The 22,798-nt window shown below is 33.6% G+C and overlaps 2 protein-coding genes across 2 annotated transcripts; both read right to left on the reverse strand.

Moving 5' to 3' along the window:
• Positions 1-610: 610 nt before the first annotated feature.
• LOC105668098 (protein glass-like) lies at positions 611-9,833 on the reverse strand. Its single transcript, XM_067351055.1, has one exon. The coding sequence runs from the start codon at positions 9,410-9,412 to the stop codon at positions 7,973-7,975; it is 1,440 nt and encodes a 479-aa protein (XP_067207156.1). The 5' UTR covers positions 9,413-9,833; the 3' UTR covers positions 611-7,972.
• Positions 9,834-18,613: 8,780 nt separating this feature from the next.
• Art3 (arginine methyltransferase 3) lies at positions 18,614-22,722 on the reverse strand. The gene is made up of 8 exons (XM_012360282.2): positions 22,505-22,722; positions 21,883-22,209; positions 21,580-21,755; positions 21,355-21,513; positions 20,981-21,168; positions 20,556-20,782; positions 20,055-20,414; positions 18,614-19,975 (listed from the first exon to the last, which is right to left on the reverse strand). The coding sequence occupies exons 1-8, from the start codon at positions 22,515-22,517 to the stop codon at positions 19,866-19,868; spliced, it is 1,560 nt and encodes a 519-aa protein (XP_012215705.1). The 5' UTR covers positions 22,518-22,722; the 3' UTR covers positions 18,614-19,865.
• Between the last annotated feature and the right edge of the window lie 76 nt (positions 22,723-22,798).

The following is a 22,798-nucleotide window of genomic DNA, read 5'->3' on the forward strand; positions in this document are numbered from 1 at the left end:
TGCGAAGGATTTCGGGAAGAAAGAAATCAGCCTCTTAAGGTTTAAAGCTCTCCTCTTCTCTCTCTCTCTCTCTCTCATTCTTTCTCTTTTTCCCATGGGGGTCACGACACGTCTCTTTATTCGGACGGCACACAAAGGTTCCGCGAAGATTACAGGACCGCCAATCCTCCCCTGTATGGATTCTACGAAGGGGCATTATGGCGACACATAGTGAAGTAATATGGAAGGGCATCTCATCCCTGGACAATACTGCGCCTAAGGATCCCGTAACTTTTTTCTCTCTCTTCTTTCGTCATTCCCTCTGAATCGTTACATAACTGCGACAATCGTGACAATGTGATTTCAATGCAGTGAAAGCTTCCTGTTGGAGTAAATAAAATTCTGTGTTCTGTGACATCAAAGTACATTAAATATTATCGATTTGCGAATTATAATTAGGCGCAGTGTGCCAACAAATAGTGTGAAGCAAAATTATACCGACTTATGAAGAGCATGGTTTAAAGCTGATTAAGCTTTAAAATTTTCACAAAATTAAAACAAAAAATTTTTTTTGTAAATATTTCTTTTACGTTCATAAATACATAGGTTAATTATAGATATAAAAAGTAGATTTGCGTTTTTGAGAAACATTTTATTTCAGAAATCAAAATATTATGTACAGATATGGACAGCGCAACGCATCCGCAAATTAATCTAACGCAACGTAATCGGACATAATAGGTATATGCAAAAGATTTGTTGCGAGATCCGATAAATACAGTGATATCATACATTTATACATACATATATACGTGTATGTTTTATATACAATCTCGAGAAATATATTTCGAATACATATATAGTGTCTTAAAAACCTACGCAATCTCTCACGCGCTTATTTTTAAATAATACATAAATTATATCTGATTAATTATGTATAACGTATACGACACATACTTAATATTATATTCTTACAAGTACTAATTAGATCGATAACACTATATTGTTATATAATTCTATATCTATGTATTGTGAATAGATTTTTGCGATTGCAACTGAAATACGAAGCAATGAAAACTGCGATTGATTTTAAGTGCGTAAAATTAAATTAAATATTAAAATTGCATTCCGCCCGAAATATAATTAATTGTTCGCGTCTCCGTTAATTCACATAATTCTTTACTGATTCACAGTGCTTAGAAATGCTACAACTATATAAATTGTACATTCATTACAACGGATTAGATTATGTTTGAGATTAGATTCTGACTAGATTGTATATATATTAATAGAATACATCTGCTTATATTTTCGTCGCCTACAAATCATGACTAGAAAGTACTCTTTTGTTCTAAATTAATAGAACAAATGATAATGAGAAACTCAAAACATAATCAAACAAAAGATTACACACGAGCAAATATAAATGTGCCGATGATTACAAAAGTGAACTAAGTCATATGTTTTGATAATTTTTTGTTTTGAGATATTTTGACTTTACAGATCGATGTAATACAAAATAAGTGATAAAATCAATTTTTTCAAATTTGTTACTTACAATTAGCTTTCATAATCTCACTTTCATAATCACCGGCACAAATTGCATTATTATCATATAATCAGTAAGAATATCTAACTCTAGCAATTAAAGTAAATTAAAGTTGATATAGTCATATCTTTACAGGGATTTTGCTTCTACAATTAAAATAGCAACGTCTAATTATCAATATTCCACGTTCAAGTCTTTGCCATTTTAGAGTAGATTTCAACAGTCTATCATGCGTGTAATATTTATTACATTTATAATTTGCTTGTAACTACAGGACTAGAAATCGTAACTAGAGATCTACTCAGACTTTTATTATTGAATTTTTTTTCCATTGAATTCTTAAGCTTCAACAGTAATTTTCGAATTCTTAATGCTATTATCGAAATATGACTAGACACAATTAGATCAGTTTCCACGCGGCTAAAGAATGAATAATGTTCCAAAAAAAAAACCTATACATTACACGGTCGATCGTTAATAAGCATTTATCAGTATGTTCACTAATTTTATTTGAGTATAATGTAATTATTGTATAATTATTAGGTTGTCCGGAAAGTTGCCGTAACTTGAGAAACTTTGTATCGGAAAATTGAAGTTCTGAAAAATGGAATTGTGCAAACGATGGTGAAAATTTATGAACAAGAAAATATACAATTGAATAAAGATACACTTAAAGTATATCCTTGCATTAAAAAAAAAAGAACCAACTTTTCGGACACCCTGTACATTAAGAACTTTTTATATTTTACATTTCAAGTACCTTAACTATCTTTGATGTTAGCTGTATACTGATCTCTAAGATCAGTGCACTAAAACTAATGATTAATAATTTGCAATCAGTCCATAAATTCAAAAACAAGTCATTCAAAGTATATCTCTTATCACCAGCATGTTAATTACACAATAAAAAAAAGTATACATTATACGACCTATCCCAAACAGTTATTCAAATTATTTATTTGTTCATTAAATTTTCATTTATTTGATTTGTAATTTGCAACACAATTATTGCATACGTATATACTCGCAACATTATAGTAATAGTTATGTAACTATTACAATTGTATATATAGGGGCTTTATTGAAGCTAAAAGATTTCTCTTACGTCGATCAACCTAGATATTAAAATAGCACATATACATATATAATTAGAAATTATTCATCAATCAATTACCATCAATTATTAACTCTAAGACGTTACCAAATGTTACGCATTAATAAGAATTTATAATAACTATAGTTTTCAGAAAATTTGAAATAAACGCAAAACTGATTGCTATAAAAGATTTAAATATATAAAAAAAGATAAATAATAATACAATAATATAACCAATGTTAAAATTATAATAATAATAAAAACTACAGATAACAGTATTAAAAATAAAATAGACAATTATAAGCAATTTTAATATATATTGTATAATAATCAATTACAAGTGAACGAACGAACTACAAAAGAAAATCAGAAGTTTTTAATATAAATGATTAATAATAAATTAATATTAAAAATAGGAACCATAGTTAAACGACGTTTGTGAAATCAATTGCTTTCTCTAAGGAATGTAATAGACTCGCCTAATTGTGAATAATGACCGTTTCTACCATGGAAGTAAGAGATAAGAGGGAGTGTTAGGGCGAGAGAGATAACGCCAACTGCAAGGGGAGGTAATAAATCTGATTGGTTACGCCGTTTTATTACCTGCAAAACAAAGCACGATAAATTTTGGAACAGAATACAATCAGTGCAATCAGTTATTCGTTTGGTGTATAATTAGGTTGTAATGATATATTAGGTTAATATATTAGGTTGATCGAAAAATAATTGTTTTGATGTCTGCAATTTTATGAAACGCATTTCAAAATAAATTATTTCATTATATGTTGATTATATATCATTTAAAAGCTTATTTCGGGCTCTATCTAACTGTGTTATTCGTGTTTATTAACAATATCAGTTTTGCTCAATTTTAGACCGTTGAAAAAATGTGGAAAAACAAGATTTTTAGAAAATTTTTTCCTAGTAAACAGAAAAAGAGAGAGATACAAGAAAGTGGGAGTGAGAAAGAGGGAGAGAGAGAAGAAGAAGAAATAGATAGAAAGGAACAGAAGTAGGACAGAAAGAGAAAGGAAGGAGTAGGGAGAAGATTCCCGAAACAGGTGCCGACAAAAGGAACTCGAGTCAGGACTCGAGCCATTATTGGCTTAGTATACATCGATCGTTTGATACCGCATATCAATTAGTATATTAGTTCTAAATTCGAACTAATTAGCTTAATTCGACATTTTATTTATACTCTATTGGTACTTTATTGATACTATAAATCATTTACATCACTCAGATTAAACCGTTTAATACGAATTTACCATTAATATACTAATTGATATGCGATATCAAACGATTGGTATAAACTAAGCCATTAAGATGTCAAGATCAACAGAGTTCCCGAACGACCGCAATAAAGAAGGAGAAGAGACAAGCAGAACAACATTAACCGCATCCATATGTATTACGGCAACAATCGTTATGTATTTTGTATAATTTTTTTTATATAATTTACATATACTATAATCTTTTTTTCAGATTTTCTACTGACCTTATAAAAAAACAGAATGTATAAAAGCATTATAATTAGGAAATATCAATAATGAGTGACACGCGTGTACTGTTGCTGATTGCAAAAATACAAATGATAAAAGAAGAAAACGAGCTATCCGAATAGCTTTAGAAAAGATGCAGAAAATAACTTTTTAAAATACCTGTAACGCTACTATATTGAAACAATGCAAGTAATAGATATAAGCAGTGTTATGGACAATATATTAAATAAACTATAATATAAGATTAAAGATATAATATATATATTTCTTATTAAATATTAAAATAATAATATATTTTAAGAATTTCTTAAACAGATTTTAAACTTTATAAACTAATTTTGATATAAAATTTAAAATTTATTTTAGCAAGAAATATTTAAATGAAATAAATGAAGACAAGTAATGATCGATAGATTCCTATTCAGAAAGAAATACAGAAATTTTTAATCGAAATTCCTATTAAAGAAGAAAATAACGAATAAATTTTTGTTACGGTAAATTATAATGGACAGACTGCTAGTATTCGTAAATTTCACAAATTATAAATTTTTACATAATGATAATTTTACAATATTTTTATATGTTTAAAGAAGGCAAACAATAATTTCTATTCCAGAATTGACGTGTGATAGAAAAACAAGAATTTCGCCTAAAAGAATTTGCAACTCTTCCAGTAAAAATAAAATTTTGAAAATAGCGAATACTACGATTAGAATTTTACGCAAAAAATCAGAAAATTAAAAAATATAATAAAGAAAAAAATAAGAAAATATCAATCATAGAAAATATTCTCAACAAATCAAAAACAAGAATTAATTAGTAAAAGTCTGTTTAAATCATTCTTTTACTTGACTATTTAAAAGATATAATTGATAATTTAAAAAATTAATAGCTTCATACAAATTATAATGTAAGTGTTATTAATTATAAGTTAGCGATACGTTTGAGAGCTCATAATATAAGATCCATGAATTACACTATAAATTAAAATTTTATGTTAAAATTATAAAAATAAAAAGTTTGCGTTACTACACGGAAAAAATTTTATATAAAAAATTATTATATACGGCATTAATCTCTGTAACCTTTTATTTTTTATGTTCTAGTTTGACATATTTTATATATATAAAATATATGTATTTAAAAAATTATTTTGCTATTTTTGTCTTTTTGATATATTTAAAATAAATACACCGATTGAAAATAAAATAAAAATATTTAAATGACTAATGCAATTTCAAAAATATTAACAAACAGTGAAGATTACACAAAGAATGGCGTTAAATGAAATTAACTGAATGTTTTTAGAGATTAACTTCTTTGGTAGAAACGGGCATAAATCAACTCACCAACTTAACGCTAGACAAATTGCGACCGTGGTATCAGATAATTCCTATCACTCCGCCCAATCGCACCTCGCTATATGTACATCGCGCGTGTTATATACAGATTTACATCGCACGAAATATCGCTTCTTCTCATCCGCTCGCAATTACACCGCCTAAATTTTACAGAAATTTACAGAACGCTAAAAATTATTTCTAATTACATGGCACGATTCTACGAGTAGAAGTTAAGTACTTGACTAAAACTGATTAGAGAGATCTTCGTTTGGTCTCCACAATTCCTATGCTTTGGCAAGAACGCACTCGATAATCTCGAATCTACAGCTACGATTCTTATATGTCATTTATCAGCAATTAGAAAGATCAAGGAAAAAGCAGAAGAGAAAAGGAAGAGGGTTTTAGGAAAGAGATGAGAATTATCCACAATATGTCAGCTATCAGCAATGAAATAACGTAAAGTTTATATTTAACGCATATTTAAGAATTCACGTAACTTTGCTATATTTTACCAAGTATTTGCTTTCTTTTAGCAAGTTTTTCGTGTACTAACATAAACTGTCGATTGCAGGTGAATGTTTTCTAATACAACTTTTTCTACCAGTGCCATATATGATATAAGTAAGCATCGATTTGATAGAACGACATTGAACACATAGGAACGTGAGTTATTATTTAGCTATAGAACTGTAAACGATTTTGCTATTACGTATTCATCAGATTGTTAAAGATTTAAACGATAAAGTTAAAAGATTCTCTTAAATTATATATAATATTATAAGATGTTACCAAAAAATTATTAAATTTAACCAAATAATTTTTTCTCTTTATATTTTTAAATAATAATCATCCAGTTGCAAAAGAAATGTGTTAAACATTGGCATCGGTACATTGTGAAATGTAATGTATCATATCTTAGAATTTTTTTGCATCTTACTTGCTGCTGATTACTATTCTTTCAATTATCAATGCATCAGTTTATAAGTCGTATACTAAGATCTTAACAATACACAGGAATGAAATCTATATTTTATATTTATTTTCTAATTTTTTTTATCAATATAATCCATATGTCGCAATTTTTTGATAAACTCAGTCTTTTTATAAAAAATCTAGGCTGCTTTATGAAAAGACTAGAATTTTATAAAATAGCTGAATTTAAAGAATTTGCAATGTATTGATCGTATTATAATTGATGAAAAAAAATAGAAAGACAATCCGCGTCGGCGATAGATACATTAAACAAGTTTGATTCATACAACGATAATGCGCAACCCTGTTTTTCCCCGGTAAATTTTGTGAGTAAAATTAGCACGCCATTATTTGCGCGGAATGTAAGAAGTGTCTCAGGCTTTGAAATATGATAAATGGAGCAGTAAAAATTTTTGGCAAACATAGATTACGAGAAGTCGATTCAGAAGTAAGTGGAGTGTATGTTCTACTCGACAGATTGAGAGAACGGAAATTAAATTTAACATGTATAATTATATTCCTATATCAATTTCAAGACCTGGATTAATTTTTTCAAACAAGTAATATGCGTTATTAATGCATAGACTGATATAACGACTAGAGAAATGACTAGAAATGACGATACATTCTTTACTTTCTCCTTTCTACTACTCTTTAACACACTATTAAATTTTTAGAGATTCTCCTTCTAATTCGCAACGTAAACTAATTGAAAATTTACGAAAATAATAAAATCAATTTAATAAGTTAAATGAATAGAAATAAAGTGACTAGAAATTGAATTTGTTGATACTAAATCGTTTAAAAGTTGTGATAAAACGTCTAAAGATTACGAATTTTCGTAACTAAATTAAATAATTAAAAATTTAATAAAATAAAACAAGATAAACTGATTATTGAAAATTTGATTAAAAAACTTTACGCAAATATAAAGAAATCATATATTATAAATACAAAGAGTATTATACGAATGTAAAGACTAGAAGTGCAAAGACTAGAATATGAATGTGACTAGAATCTCTTTCACACCCAAAAATCTAATAATTAAAAATTTAAATAATCTAAAAGATTTAATAAATTCAAATAAAACAAACTAGAAGAATTTTGTGAAATTTAAAAGAATTAAAAACTGAATAATTAGAAATTAAATGACTAGATATAGAAGAAAACAAAGCAGTTGGATAATTAAAAATTTAATAAATTAAAGTAGAGAACATAAAATAAAATAAATTTGATTTAATTTAGAAAATTTATTGATCAGAAATTAAGAATTTTTTCCTAACAACAATAACAATAATGCTTTTTCTCTTTTTAATTTTTTTTCTTTTCCTCTTTTCGTATTTTCTGTTTCTTAATACTACAATAAACATGCAGAGTGTTTTGATTGTGCACTCACATTTACGACAGCCTCAAAATTATTGAAGAAATCCAATCGGTTGAAAGAAGCATCATCCCGCGTCTCTTACAAGTCGAGGCCGAATCTCCAGTAGAGCCCGGGTCGTCTTGGCAGGGGTCTCGCCGGAAATTGGTGTCAGGTCATCTCGCTGGTCAACTGATTAGTCGGAACCACCTGGGCTATGTCTGGTTTGCTGATGGCTTTTTCACCATCGGCAGTGGTGTTATTGTTATTGCTGCTACTGCTGATGTTGTTGTTGGTTTCAGGATGCTGAGTGGCCAGGTGCTTCCGCAGGGCGGCTTGCCTGGTGAATTTGGCGTCGCACCTGGTGCAGGGAATCTCGGCGTTGGTCCCCGACGTCGATGAGGTGGACGACGATGTCGCCGAGGACGCGGAGCTGTCGTTGTTGGGCAACCGGGGCTTGTGCCAGCGTCGATGGGATGCTAGATTGGCCGGGCAGGAGAACCGCTTGTCGCACTCGGGGCAACGATATTCCACGTGAGCGATCCGGGAGCATCGATGCTGTGCCAATTGGAAAGCGTCCTCATGAAGCTGCCGGCAGAGCTTGCACCGGTACGGCCCGAGCCGATTTTCAATTTTGGCCAGTTCGGCGCGCGCCTCCTCCGTGACCTCGACGATGTTGAAGGCTGGATCGATGTCGCCGGTCACCACCGCCTCGTCCGGGCCAAGAATCACGGTGCCCGACACCGGGCTACTGGTGTCTTCGTCGAATTTAAGTCGCCTGGCGTGTTTCTTCTTCGGCCTCGGGACAGCGGCTTTTTCGTTGCTGGTCTGCTTTGGGGTCGACGCGGAGGCGCCCGAAGCGGAACCCGAGGACGACGAAATGAGATCCTCCTCGCGAATCCTCCTTCTGGGACACTGAGGCGGCGACGGAGTGCTGGGTGGCGTCATAGGCGCGTCCACGCTCTGAAGATGCTGCTGCGGCGTTAAGAGTAATTGTTGATAATTTTGCATCGACTGCAGATGCGTCGGGCTCGTCAGGAGAAGTTTCTGATTGTGCAGATGATATTTCGACGCGAGCTCGGTTCCGGGATACGGCGGCAGCCGGGTACTCTCCTCCACGGGCAGATGATGAATCTTGTCGACGATCGAGTTGTGGAAGCGAGGTGATTCTTTGCCGAGAACGAGTCGTTCGTAGTGACTCGGGTGGCTCTGCGCCGATGGGCTGCGTAAGGTGTCGAGATCGTCCACCACCAGCTGCTGATCGTCCTCGCTGTCTCTGCGACTTTCGGGTCGGGGCTGCAGCTCCTCGCGGATTCTGAGATCTTTCTCATCACCCACCTCGATCATTTCCTCCGTTTTCGGCGTCGGCAACGACTTGAGAGACAAATCCAACGGACACGGCGTCGAGGAGCCTGACGACTCCCAGGGCTGCAACGGCGCGTGATGCTCCGCCGATGGGATCCGCGAGTAGATCGGCGAGGACGGATCTTCCATCGGGATGTGCCACGTGGTCGGCGGCGCGGTGTAAGCAGGATGAATCTCGTCGCTGTAGTAGCTCATGTAGCTGAGACCCGGGGCCAGGAAGGCCCTCGGCAGAGTGCCGTGCAGCATCTTCTTCCTCTCTTCTTGCCGCTTTGACTGAATTTCTTCAAAATTCACGCTGCACCTTTCGCTTCTTGCTTCGTGTTTCCATTGCGCCCAAGTGATGACTTCGCGCAAATCCACGTCGATAAGCGTGAGCCGTGTGAGACGACGTCGAGCAGCTGTCACGGGGACCGAGGAAAGAAACGTTGATCTTTTCAGGAATTCTTGTCAAGATTCCCCTCTAAATGGCACAGCGTGCTTCTCCCTCGGCTGTCGGACGCCGTTTGGCGAAGACTGCTTGTGCCGCGTCTCGTTTATGCCCTATGCTCCGCCTGGGCGGTCGTCGCTCACCCGGTGTTCATTGGTCGACGTTTTCATCCTCACCCCATTCTCTGAAACCAAACGCATGCGTGTTCGTTTAAACGGCCGATGCCCTGCTCGGCACGAGCCAGCCGTGCAACTGGTGGAGTAGGGATGCAACCTCTGGTATGGCTAGCTGACTGGCTGACTGGCCGCGGAGATTCTCACGGAACAGATAGGACTCCGATAAGGAAACAATGAAGGCGCAATTTTATAGTATTGGTATCGATGGACTCGTACCCCAAGCGATGTTGGTCAATGTTCAGATAAGTCAATATTCGAGTTATATTTCATTTATAGTCGAGTTATAATTCGACACAACATTCGAAACATTGCAGCGACTTTTACATGAAAATACCTAATTAGCAGTATGTTTTGCAATTCAACAGAACAATTACAATAAAATCTCGCTGTTCCGGCACTTCAATACACTAGCATGTCCAATAATTTGACATTATTTTGTGAAAGATACGGTGGAAAGCAAAAGATCGGATTTTTAACACATGCGTGTTGCAATTTATCTATTAGTGACCGTTAAACCATCGCCAATGCATCATTATTTACATTTCCGCGAAAGTACATCGTCGCTTCTCTAGTTCCTTTCACAACTTTATTTATTACTTAATTTATCTCCTTACACTCCGGTAAATAGTCCAATAGTCCGGTAAATTCATTAATCGGATACTACCTGGCTTTTAATAATGCCGGATTAGCGACATTGTACTGGACTAATTAATAGGCTAATCAACGTTGGCAATTGATAAAAAGAAGGAGAATATTATGTAAAGTCGATGAATGTGTTCCCTAATATTTGATCTGTATAAAATCAACTTATTTTAATGCAACAATCCATGTTCAATCATGTAATCAATTAGCTATCAACATTATCTATGAATTATTTATTACTTTGATTGTTCGAAGAACATGAACAATTGTCGTAAAACTACGTTCGACAATTCAGTGCGATATCAAAACATAAAAGGGGAAACATTTAATTATGTCGAGAAATTCTCAAAGTTTTATGTACTGGGTTGATAAAAGGAATGCAAAAGAGGACATTTTTTTCGATTTACACCAAATTTAGAATCTAAGAAGTTTTGAGATTGCTGATTACAATATTTCCTCTTTAGAGACGTTATAACATTTTTGCGATTTTCTAAAGTTTATACTATTTACAGTTTAGCTTAAAATCGTAAGATAACGCGCGATCGAGAGCTCATTATAAAAACAAAAATATTTTGTTTGATATACCTAACATTGTTAAAATCGCTGTTTTTTGCATTTTTTGTTTAAACTTTTTCAAAAACCTAACATAATAAACAATTTTTGAAACCGCATTTGAGTTCAGCGCACAAAAATTTACGAGATATCATTATTATTTTTCAAACAACCGAACCATATAAGGCAGAGTAATCAATCATTCAGTCGCTTCGATAACTCCTTTATTATCGAAGCAACTCCCCTCGGTCGTACTTAAAAGCAGCACACGATGAATTAGATATGTATTTAAGACGCTACTACGTACGCCGTGACATTAAAAGCTGCTGCGAAGGCTCGTACGTTCCGCTCGTTCGTTTTTTCCATAGGCAGTCATAGAAATAAGTGGATCTTGTGTTGTGGACAGTGGGATGCATTGATAACCTAGTATTACACACGTCGGTTTTTACATATACATTTACACGCGTATTATCATTACGCGTGTGCGCAAAATGATATGTTTCACACGTGAAACACAAGCTGCTCGTAACACCGAACAAAAGCCGAAGTATCCTCACGCTCTGCCATAAGCGCTTCTTCCCATAACATAGCGATCAATTGATATCTGCATACAGCTCTTGAATTCCATAAAGCGTTCATTTTAGAGAACGTCGATTTTGTCACACACTCGGAATTCACGAGCTTAATCTCTTACATAAATAGACACGTCGACTAATGATTAGTGATTAATTCAGACGGCGAACTGGAAATTAAATTAAATTAAACGTGCACATTCAAATTTTGACGAACTACATCAGATATATCTGAAAAAAGTATTTTACAATTTTAATCACAATTTTGACGATTGTTGAATAATTACTCCGTCAATTTGTTAATTTAAGGATTTAAGGTTTCCAGTTTAAAGTTCGGCAACTTATTTAGATTTAACTCAGTGTATCCGATATATTGTAAAGCTCATCAATTAAAATATTATAAGAGAAAAGTTCCCAGAAAACTAAAAATTTTTGCAACTTTTTTCCAACGATAATTCTCTAATATTGAAGGAGTTTAAACTAAAGTTTAAAACTTGCAAACTACGGCTATCTTTTCGTGAGTCACAATTATAGTTCGCGATGGTGTGCACTGAATTATTAATACCAATTGCATTGCTAAGTTTTGTATTAAAACAAAATTTAATTTTAAAATATTTTTATTTTAAATTTTGTGATTGATATTGATCTTGAGCGATCGAAGTTCATATTTTCCGTAAAGCAATTTTCTGTAAAACAACATTTAAATCATGATCGATATCATATGTTTCATAGAAAATCATGTTTCCAAAACTCTATGCAAATCAATCACAATTATATATACATTATCTTTTGTTCGAAAATTTGCCATTTACTACCTATAAGATAATACGAAATATGCTCTCTTGCACTCTCTCTGAGAAATATTTACTTAATAAAAAGAACTTAAACTTACAATTGATTACATAAACATTACCGAACAATTTTCGAAGGAAAACAAAAGGAAAGGCGAAAGAAAGCGACGTTTTTCCGAAGCAGTCGCATCAATAAGAAGACGCTACCTGTCCCGAGAAGACATCTCTCGCGAAAAGCACAGCGTCGTAATCCGTTGATCTTCTTACGTAATTAACGGGCCGCGGGCATGTCCGATTAACCGCCATAAATATTTCCGCGTTGCTGATGGACGTGTCCAGCGCATTGCGTGCCTCTCGGTGCGCCAGTGAATCCGAATACGTGTGCGTGCGTATGTGCGTTACAGAGGTCGGACGGTTAGTTAATCTACACCCCCGAGAGATCTGCCATGACCGAACAATCACGCGGTAATTGGACGAGAGGCTGTTGAGATGCGCTCAAGAAGGCGCCACTCTTACCCTCTAGAAGGCAAGAAAAAAAACCGATTGACGCAATCATCGCCGTTTATCGCCGGTCATTATCGTCACTCAACACTCGCGTCGATCGACAGCTTGAAAAATCGCAAAACAATTCACTAATGAAGCTTAGTATACACGGAAAAAAATTTATATTAATTTGTAGTACAATCTTGAATCATATTTTATTATTTTTTGTATTATTGGTGGATCATAATGACGTTATAAGATAATTTGCAGTATAACATTTATAATATTTTTAACAGTTTTATCATTTGCCACAGTAAAAATTCGTAAGTGCAAAGTTATGATCTACAAATGCCATTCTCAAGTTAAAATAAACAAAAATAAGTGTAAAACTACGTTCCTTTATTGTTTTTAAAATAATGACTACTCAGACAACATGCATGTCTTAAAAACATCTGAATGATGTCAAAAAGACATCATTTTTTTCAAACGTTTTGGACGTCTTTTAGATGTTTTTAAGATACACGAATCTGGGTATTAAACTTATAATTCCTTCATAGTGCGCGACTACTCTGCCGTATTATAGTAATTTTTTATATAAAATTGTCTCCATTATACTTCAATTATTTATGAAAATAATTGGAAAGCTACATCTAATTTCGAAGAAGTTTCGTGCATCGATAATATTGATTGAAGATCAATTGCAGAAGTTTTCACTTTTTATATTTTTATCTTGCACCAGCTTGAAATCTATTCTCTTTGCAATCACGAGCTTTTTGTTACTTTAATTTCCGAGTTAGCAATTTAACGATGTGTCTCTTCGTGATCGCATATAATAATTCAGAGTAAAATTCTTAACGAGAAGACTAAAAAGGGATCGTTACATACATTCTCGGTACATACTACTTACGGTTTCTATTTTTGCCAGGATTGATTAGCCGTTATTTTTGGTTTCGATCTCTCTGTATTTTGCACTCGGCACAGTTATATTATTATGCCAACTAGGAGGGGGAAATATTGCAACACGTATTCGGAAATCCGTTTGCGTACATTTGCTCCATAATCTCTTTGTCTTTCTCTCTCTCTCATTGTATCTCGCTTTTCAGGTATAAAATTTCAACGCGTATCCCGGCGTAATCATTCCACCGGGCGAACGAAAACAAGTGGCAGACAGTCCATTATTATCCACCAAACGTTATTCGAAGTAAATATGGTTGAATGTAAAATATAGGCATTAACGCGAGAGTCGAGCGAGCGAGCAGCCGCGCGCGCGGCGCGGTCGATGCGGATTTGCCATGATTATTTGATACCGATGGCGAAACATTTTACCACGTGTTGCGCTACCGCGCGCGGTTTACAGAATGCGTTTTGCGGAACGTATATAGGGTGTTTTACAAAAAGGATTATAAACTTTTAAGGCTTACAATATTCATTTAAATAATAAAAAAGATCGTCCTAAAACTGATACTTATTGAGATTTAAGGTAAATGACTTTCTGTTATCTCGCTACAGCAGATGTTCTATGTGATTTTTTTCCCTTTCACTTCAACATAAACTTCAGCTCGTCACGAAGAAATTTATATTCGTCCAAATTTATTGTGTAATAGAAATAAAATCTATAAATAACTATCAGGCGGAAGACTAAATATGATTATTTCTCCAATACTTATCAAAAACACGATAAATTTAAAATTAAAGGTATTTTTAATTTTGTCTGTGTTAAAAATTATGAAGTGATATGATTTTGACTAAAATACGTATTAAAAATAATGTTAATTAATTATGAAATGTTAAAATAAGTATAATACTTGAATAGGATTTTATAACTTACATATGTAACCACGAAGTTTTCATGAAATACGTTTAATTAATTTAAACACTGTAAGTGCATAAAATATTCCTATTGTTAAAGAGAAGCAAAGAATTTGATTAAATAGTTATTTGCACAATATGCTACTTAGGAATAAATTGCGTTCTACAATAATTGAGAGAAAACGCGAAGACTTTGTAATGTGTCTTATTGCTCGCTTTCCGTAATATAATTTTTCTTTCATCGATCTGTTGCCATTGTCTTGAATTTTGAGATATATTCTTTAATAAAAATAAATTAAATGTGTTAATATATACACTTTAAACATATTTTGCACAAAATTCTTATTGACAAAGTGTTTCTTTAATTGTTTTATTTTCAATGATATGCGTATTCTACTTCGAATATTGCTCTTAAATCAGTAAATCATACGATTTCAAACACAGAACAGATTTGTTGTACTTATAACTTTTACACCGATAATAGATCGATCATGAATCCTCTCTTCATCATCGCTTATATCGCAATAGACAATAATTTTTAGGACTTTATTAATTCCCTTTTATATCAAGAATTTTTTGCTTATTTAGACCAGTGCACTAGCTTTGGAATAATTGCATTCCTTTTTTTAAAACACCCTGTATATGAAAATACCCGCGCGATGCATCGCTTGGATTATACGCTGAACGGACGGACATTAGATAGGCATTGCGCTTTTCGACCGCAAAATTGTACAACGGGTTAATGCGTTGTGTTCGAGAGCAGCAATAGTCAACCAACCGCTAAAAAATTTTAAAATAATCTGGTTGGTCCATCCAATGCTGTTATTGTATTGCGAATATTGTATCATCTCAATTCTTACCGAAATTATGAGAATTCTCTAAGATCGATGATGCGATGATCGTAAATGGTTCAGTATTTATGATTTGAGTTATTAAGTTTTTGAAAAGTTAAAATTCTAATAAGTATTTTATAATTTATTTCTATCTCCACGCCAGATCAATTCATAATTTATCTAGAAATTTCTACTTTTGATATGAATTATAAATATTAAACTTGCAAAATTAGCAACGTCCCGAAACAACGTGTAAGTAAATATAGCAGGCAGTTTATTTTGTTTATCTCTTCGACAACAAAAATCATCGTTCCATAGCTAAATTCTCTTTATTAGATCTCATCTCAATTCCATTATACAGACATTTTCCGATACATCAGCACCGTCGCCGATCGGCCTCTCGACGAAGGAAGAGGCGGAGGCAAGATCCCTCCCCGTTACGGAAGCGCGACAGAGGGATCTCTTAAATACCTTGCAAAAGCGGAACGCGCTGGTACTCGCCTCTTCTGTGGCACCGAGAAATCGAGAGAGAAAGAGAGAGAGAGAGAGAGAGAGAGAGAGAGAGAGAGAAAGAGAGAGAAGTGCACAGCTTCCAGGACGAGCGGGTAAGCTTTTTGCCTACGCGGATGTAGGCGAGTGCTCCCGTCCGCTGGTATGGAGGGAAAGGGGCGAAACGGGAGGATGGCTCTGCATATTTCATGCGATTTTAATGTGTCTCCGCTGGCGCTCCGCTCACCGAACACTCGGTAGAATCCAGAGAGAGGGAGGGAGAGAGGGTGAAAGAGAGAAGGACTGTATGCCACCACGTTGCACGGGGCAGGAGTGACTGCCGTGATGCTCTAATCGGCTTACCCAACAAGCCATCCTTATTCCCGGCCTCGGTCGCTCTCTCGTTTCCACCCCCGTTGTCCCGCTCTTCTTCACTACTTCCCGGGATCCCCTGTCGGCGCTCCTTATCCGCGCCGTGCCCTAAACGACGGCTATTACTTTGCGGTTCGCCTCGCTCCTGTATCCTTCAAGGACTCCGACGGTTCTTAAATGGTAAATGGCGAAGAGACCAGAGATGAGAGGAAGAAAGACTGCGCATGCAACTCTCTGGATTTTCGCGAGCAGAAACTCAATTAAAAAGTAGCGTCTTAATTAAAGTTGTGTGAGAAATATTTCGGCGAAAATATTGAATAGTGAAAAACGCACTAAATATCAAAGAAATCGACGCACTCCGATAAAATAATTCTGACTTCACGAAAATTGATTTTACAAAATATTAGTCTGTAATTTAAAAAAAACAGACGTTTTTAAATAAATGGTTCTTGTACCGTGTGTGATATAATTTTTTTATGTTTTCATCAATGTATAGCACATGCAAAGTTTCACTGAATAAGAAGGCTTTGAAGTGAGAATCGATTTTTTTTTATTAACTGTGTGGCTACATGCTTATTATTTATAAAAAATTTCTAACGCGAGTTCTGTTCTCAGAAGAATGCCTTTTGTATGCACAGGAGGAAAATTTCTGGCTTGTAACGATATTGTAGGAATATTATAATGTGAAAGAAGACATGTATTATATGTTGGTCTTATTATGGATGGTATTACTCGAGAGACACAAGGACAGTGTCGATGATCTGTTTACGCGAGTTTAACAATAGACATCTTAAGTTGTGTTTGGGCATTACCGATCGGCTTTGGCTGACAATGAACGGAAGATTAATATTAGGATCGGCTGCAACAATTGAAAACCGTTCGCCGATGAGAGTCATCGGAGCAGGCATTTTTTTGTACATCTTACAATATCCTTTACATCAATTCTTTTAGGAAACATTAATAGTTATAATAAAATTTACAAAATACTAATATATTCGATTTTATACAGTCTGCGTGACATACAGTTGAACGTCCTCGTTAAAATTTAAATATCTTGAATTAAAAATACTGTAGTATTTATAGAATTAACTTAAGTATTTTAGCGGCATCTTAAATAACTTTCTGATCAGCGTCTAATTAAAAAATCATCGTGAGAGTTCGATTCAAAGATATATTAAGATATTTCATCCTAATAAAATATCCATCCATAATAAAATCGACTTGTTATCAGTGAAGCTTCGCTTTCGGAGCTTTTCAATTAAAATCTCTTGATTAAGCCGAACAAGTAGTTTCAGGATGAAAAATAGGATTTTCCTCGCGAAGAAAACGCTTCGTTCGACGAGCGAATACCGTAACATACGCAACAGTACGCGGATAAATGAATACTTTTAGAGAAAAACATTTTGTCTAGATATATGTATATGCGCGTATGTGCGCGATACGCGACTCTGCCCTACCTTTTGTGCGTGTTTGCCGAGTGCACGAGGGGAACACAGTTGGTTGCCCTAGGCCAGAATATGCATTATTGGATAGAGTTACATTAAACATACGCGGCGCGCGCGTACCGCATGCTCGCTCACTTCCTCTCGCTTCCGATGCCGGTATCCGCGACTCGCGAGCACGTTATTCGCGCCACGAGATATCGGGTAAACCCGATCAGTTTACCGCCGACAAACATATGAGTGGCGCATTGTCGTCGGACGGTGAACGCCCGCGTCATCGCGTATTTCTAACCGACGGCATGCCCACCCCTGTTCGCAATTATTATGCAGTAGATTAATTATACTCTGTCGTTTAATTATACGCCGCGCGCACGGAATGGATTATCACATTCTCTTTCAGCCGCAGACTATCTGACAAATATGAAATTGAGCTTTCTTTTCAAGTTTAGCGAAACGTATCTATTTGTCTAGACCAGGAGAACCTATGGCACGCGTGCCGCAGATAGCATGGGAGAAAATTTTGTTGGCACGCAACAGAGATTTGTTTGCATGAAATTTTTATTTTATTAGATGGAATAATTATTTATCAATTTTAATTTTTTTAAATTATCTAATTAAAAATAATATTTGAATATAATAGTTTTAAAATTTGAATAAATATTGAAGTAAATTGTTACTAATATTATTAAAATTAATACTGTTCCTAATTTATAAAAATTTAGTTTCTTTCTATCGCTGATATTTTACTGCGCTTACTGCGGAACGTTGAAACAACGTAAAAAGCTAAAATCCATAAGAAAGGATATATTTAAAATCTTACATTACACAAGGTTTAACAAAGTTTAGAATAAATACACAATTATTTACTAATTATTTATTTATTTATTATTAATAAATACACAAGTAATTTAATAAGATTTTAAGATTTTAAAGATTTATTTCTAGATTTATGTAATACATTTTAAAAGATTGTTGATATTTATAATTATTTCATAATTACATGTGGGTCATATCGGATTAAAATTCGCTATCTTAACAAGCTGTATACAATATTGTATGTATACGTATATACGAGGCAAAGTGGGTGTTGTTTCACATTGGATCCTCGTATATAGATTGCGAAAAATTTTACCAGGGGTGTATCGTTATCTCATGAACACTCTACAACTAATTTTTGTCGTATCACAGAATCGCATTAATCGTTTGATTGCAATTTTAATTCGATAGCAAGAACAATTGCTTCTTCATGTATATCATTCTGTATTGTGTCCTTGTACATACGTATCACATGCAAGAAGAATGGCAGGAGAATTAGTATATTATTAATATCGGACGATTGAAGTATATCTATTAATATTGTTCCGTAGAAGAGATATTAATGAGATTTTATTAAGAAAAAATTCAGGCATAAGCAACGAGAACTTTGAACTTTGCATAGATTGCCAAATAGATTGCCTAGAACAATTGATTGAAAATTGAATGTGGGTGAATCCTATATTATACTTATATCGTTGTCTGTATGCTAAGCTCTGCGGATTTCTTTTTTTTTTCTTTTTTTTTTAGATTATGTGGCGAATATTGAATTGTAAGATTATAACTCTATTATTCATGCAAAAATTCTTAAAATTGTATTTATAAGTGTATATGTTTTAAAGATATAAATTGCTACTATTAAAAAGGCACAAATGTAAATAGCTACTAGATCAATGATTATTTTTTTCATCATTATTCGCAAATTTAAGAGAAACTGCCGTATTCTATATCTTGCTTGCAATGAAAGAGAGGCATTGACTGCTTGCATATTAATATAGCAGTATATATCCATGCTTCCAGCAAAAAAATTAAGAGCTGGAATGCAGAAATGCGTAAATGCAAAGTACATACACTCTCCGTTTAAGTATAAACGGAGATTAGATTCTATATTATCGAAAATTTCAAAATTTTAACTGTACGGAAAGAGATGTAATGCTAATAATCACGCTTCAGCAATTGTGTCTTTTGCATGATGGTTCTAATAGAAGTTAAAACTTCATAGCTCGATAGCTGGACCCTATTTTTTAATTTGGCACATACGGCTATTGTTCGTACGTATCTCGGAACAAGTTCAACCTTTAATCCAGATAATATATCTGTGTCAAATTTTTAATATGGATGGTAACAATTAAGCCTCGAATGTCTTTGATGTGCCTTCGACAAATCAGCGTGCCAGTTAAAACTTCACCTACGACAAAAGAATGTAAATAAATTTAAATGTAATATAATCATATAAACTGTATTGTAAAAATTGATTAATAACTCACCTTCGGTTATGCTAATAGGCTCGCTTAAAGAAAATACTGTTTGTTTCCAATGTGTGGGTGTGGAATGAGGACTTGTGCTGAAATAAACTGGATTCTCAAGATCGAAAAAAATATCGAAATAACCGACTATCGCAGTTAACGATCCCGTTTTTTTCACGTTCAACGTGAACGGAGATGAAAAATTAACGCAGTCCGTGGTAGCTTTATACAAATCGAAGACTTGGATCTCTGCAGTGCTTGTTACCAGATTATCAACGTTACAAATCTCTATACTAGGTTCATGTACCACCTGCCCCTTCATACAACTCATTTTAAAACCGTACACGTTTGACCAATAATCAACCAGATCGACATATCTTTCTGTAAAGCAATATTATAAAATAATTTAATATAAATAATTGATTATAATAATTTCGAAAATCACTTATAAAGTAGTAAGTATAAAGTTTTATCATAAAATATATCTAATTATTGCAATAAAAAAAACATTGCAACACATACTCGTGTCACCGCTTCCTATAATACTGATTGTGCATCTGTTTGGAAGAATTACTCCACCAGGTGCTAAATAATGGTCCCTAGCGTAGATGACTGTGTCTAACATTCCTTCAAACAAAAGAAAATATCCCATCCACTCGGATATTATCGCGTCTACTTTCTCTTCTCCTATATTAATATCCTCCAAACGACCTTTCTTCAAAGTAATTATGTCACTGAGATTGTTCTCCCTGTAATATCAATTAATGTTTTATTATTAATATATTCTTCATAATCAATGAGAATCAATGTAACATAGAAACTATCTGATTTGTAATAATCTCTCAATATATGATACAATTTACTGTTGTATATATTTAGATGCATGAAACATGATATTAGATATGCTGTGGCTATGTGCAATGTGTATGTATGTTTTATGTATGTACCTTATTATATCCATAGCATGATATATCACATCAGACTGATCAACACTAATAACTTTACAACAACCAGACTTTGCCGCAAACATAGACAGAATACCAGTCCCACAACCAACATCCAACATTATGCAATTGTGGAATCTGTTAGAATTTGTTAATAATGCATCACGGTAACTCTCCGTTCGTACTTTATCCTAAACAAATATTTTCTGTGTATATTTGCACAATTAAAGCATTAATCAGTGTTCTATTTTGAAAAGACATTCATTCTTCTTCAGAATTATAATATTAGCTTATTATTTCTTATTATTTTATAAATTCAAGTATTATGTGACTAAATTCTTATTGATTTACATTAATAGATTTTTTTCAAAACTTACAGTTAACATTTCATGATGTATAGCAAAGTGACTATAAGTATTGAAGTAACCTTCATCAGCATTAGGATTGTGTGCATTGACTAGAGTATTCTTTTCTTTCCCATCCAAATCGTCACCTAGTATTAATTTCTGAACTTTCTCTTTCATCTCCTCCATTTGCTACAAAGAATAAATTTTCTTGTATTACCATACACAAAAATATACTTAATTATTCTATACTTATACCTGTTTCACCAGAAAACACATTGTTTCACTTTCCATCAACTGAGATTTAAGCAATCTTATTGTTCTCTTCATGTCTTCATACTGCGTTTTTGATAAAATAACATTGTCATCACTTTGTATATATTGTACTCCTTTTTCTTCACTCACATCCTTAATATTAATGAGATCTTCAATATCTTTAATAAAATAATATTTTTCAAGTCACTGCATAATTTGTATAATATCATCAATAGAAAAGTTAAGTTTAGTTTAAAGCTTTGACATAGTCAAAATTTTAATTTAAAAAACTTTTGCTATACTTACCATACATTAACCACGGATCATCCTCTACCATAGGACGCAAATATTCATCTTTGTCCCAAGCTTCTATACCCAATATATTTAGTTGTTCAGGTAAAATCTCCTTACAGCGAATAAAATTGATTAACTTAATATACGAGTACGTATCGTGAATATGCTTCTTTATAAAATTGCAGAAATTAAACTTGTGAAAAGTCTCAATGTGGTGCAGCGAGGAAGAGAATCCATTAATTGTTTCTGTACAAAACAAACATGGAATGTCGTGATGATCCTCACCATTTTCTTCCCAATCATCTCCACTGTCATTATCACTTGATATGTCATTACATTCTGAAAAAAATTTCCAGTAATATACTTAGCTAGAGAAAAAAGTAATAAAAAATAATATTAACATAACATATTTAATACGTATATATATGTAAATAATAAAAATAATAATAATAATATAAAATTAAAACATATTTTTCTTTCATTTCATACAAAATCAAATATTGCAAAATCAAACTCCAAAAAAACATCTTTTATGTTAAATTATAACCGTTTCACTTGTTCATCACCATATATTATAAGTCTTACACTTTTCTATTAAGTTTTGCAATCATTATGACTTTCATTAATGTTTTACCTAATTTTGCCATGATAACTCCGTTTCCTTCACAATCTTAACCACTAAATCAGTTTGGAGCAACTGCAAACGCTGCTGTTTGAGGCGAACACGTGTCGACGGCAAATATAATCATCTGCCCTCTTTTCCCAAGCTCAGAAATCACTTTAGTATATCTTGTGCGACAATACCGAATGAGTCGATTTCAAATTACCTAAATTTGAAACGTTTAAAAATACGATTTGACTTTTTTTAACACTATTTACTTACATTTTTAGCATTTTAAATTCGGGTAATTTGGACGAAAAAATGATG

This window comes from Linepithema humile, chromosome 1, assembly GCF_040581485.1.
Source record: "Linepithema humile isolate Giens D197 chromosome 1, Lhum_UNIL_v1.0, whole genome shotgun sequence".
In the NCBI taxonomy this organism is placed as follows: Eukaryota; Metazoa; Arthropoda; class Insecta; order Hymenoptera; family Formicidae; genus Linepithema; species Linepithema humile.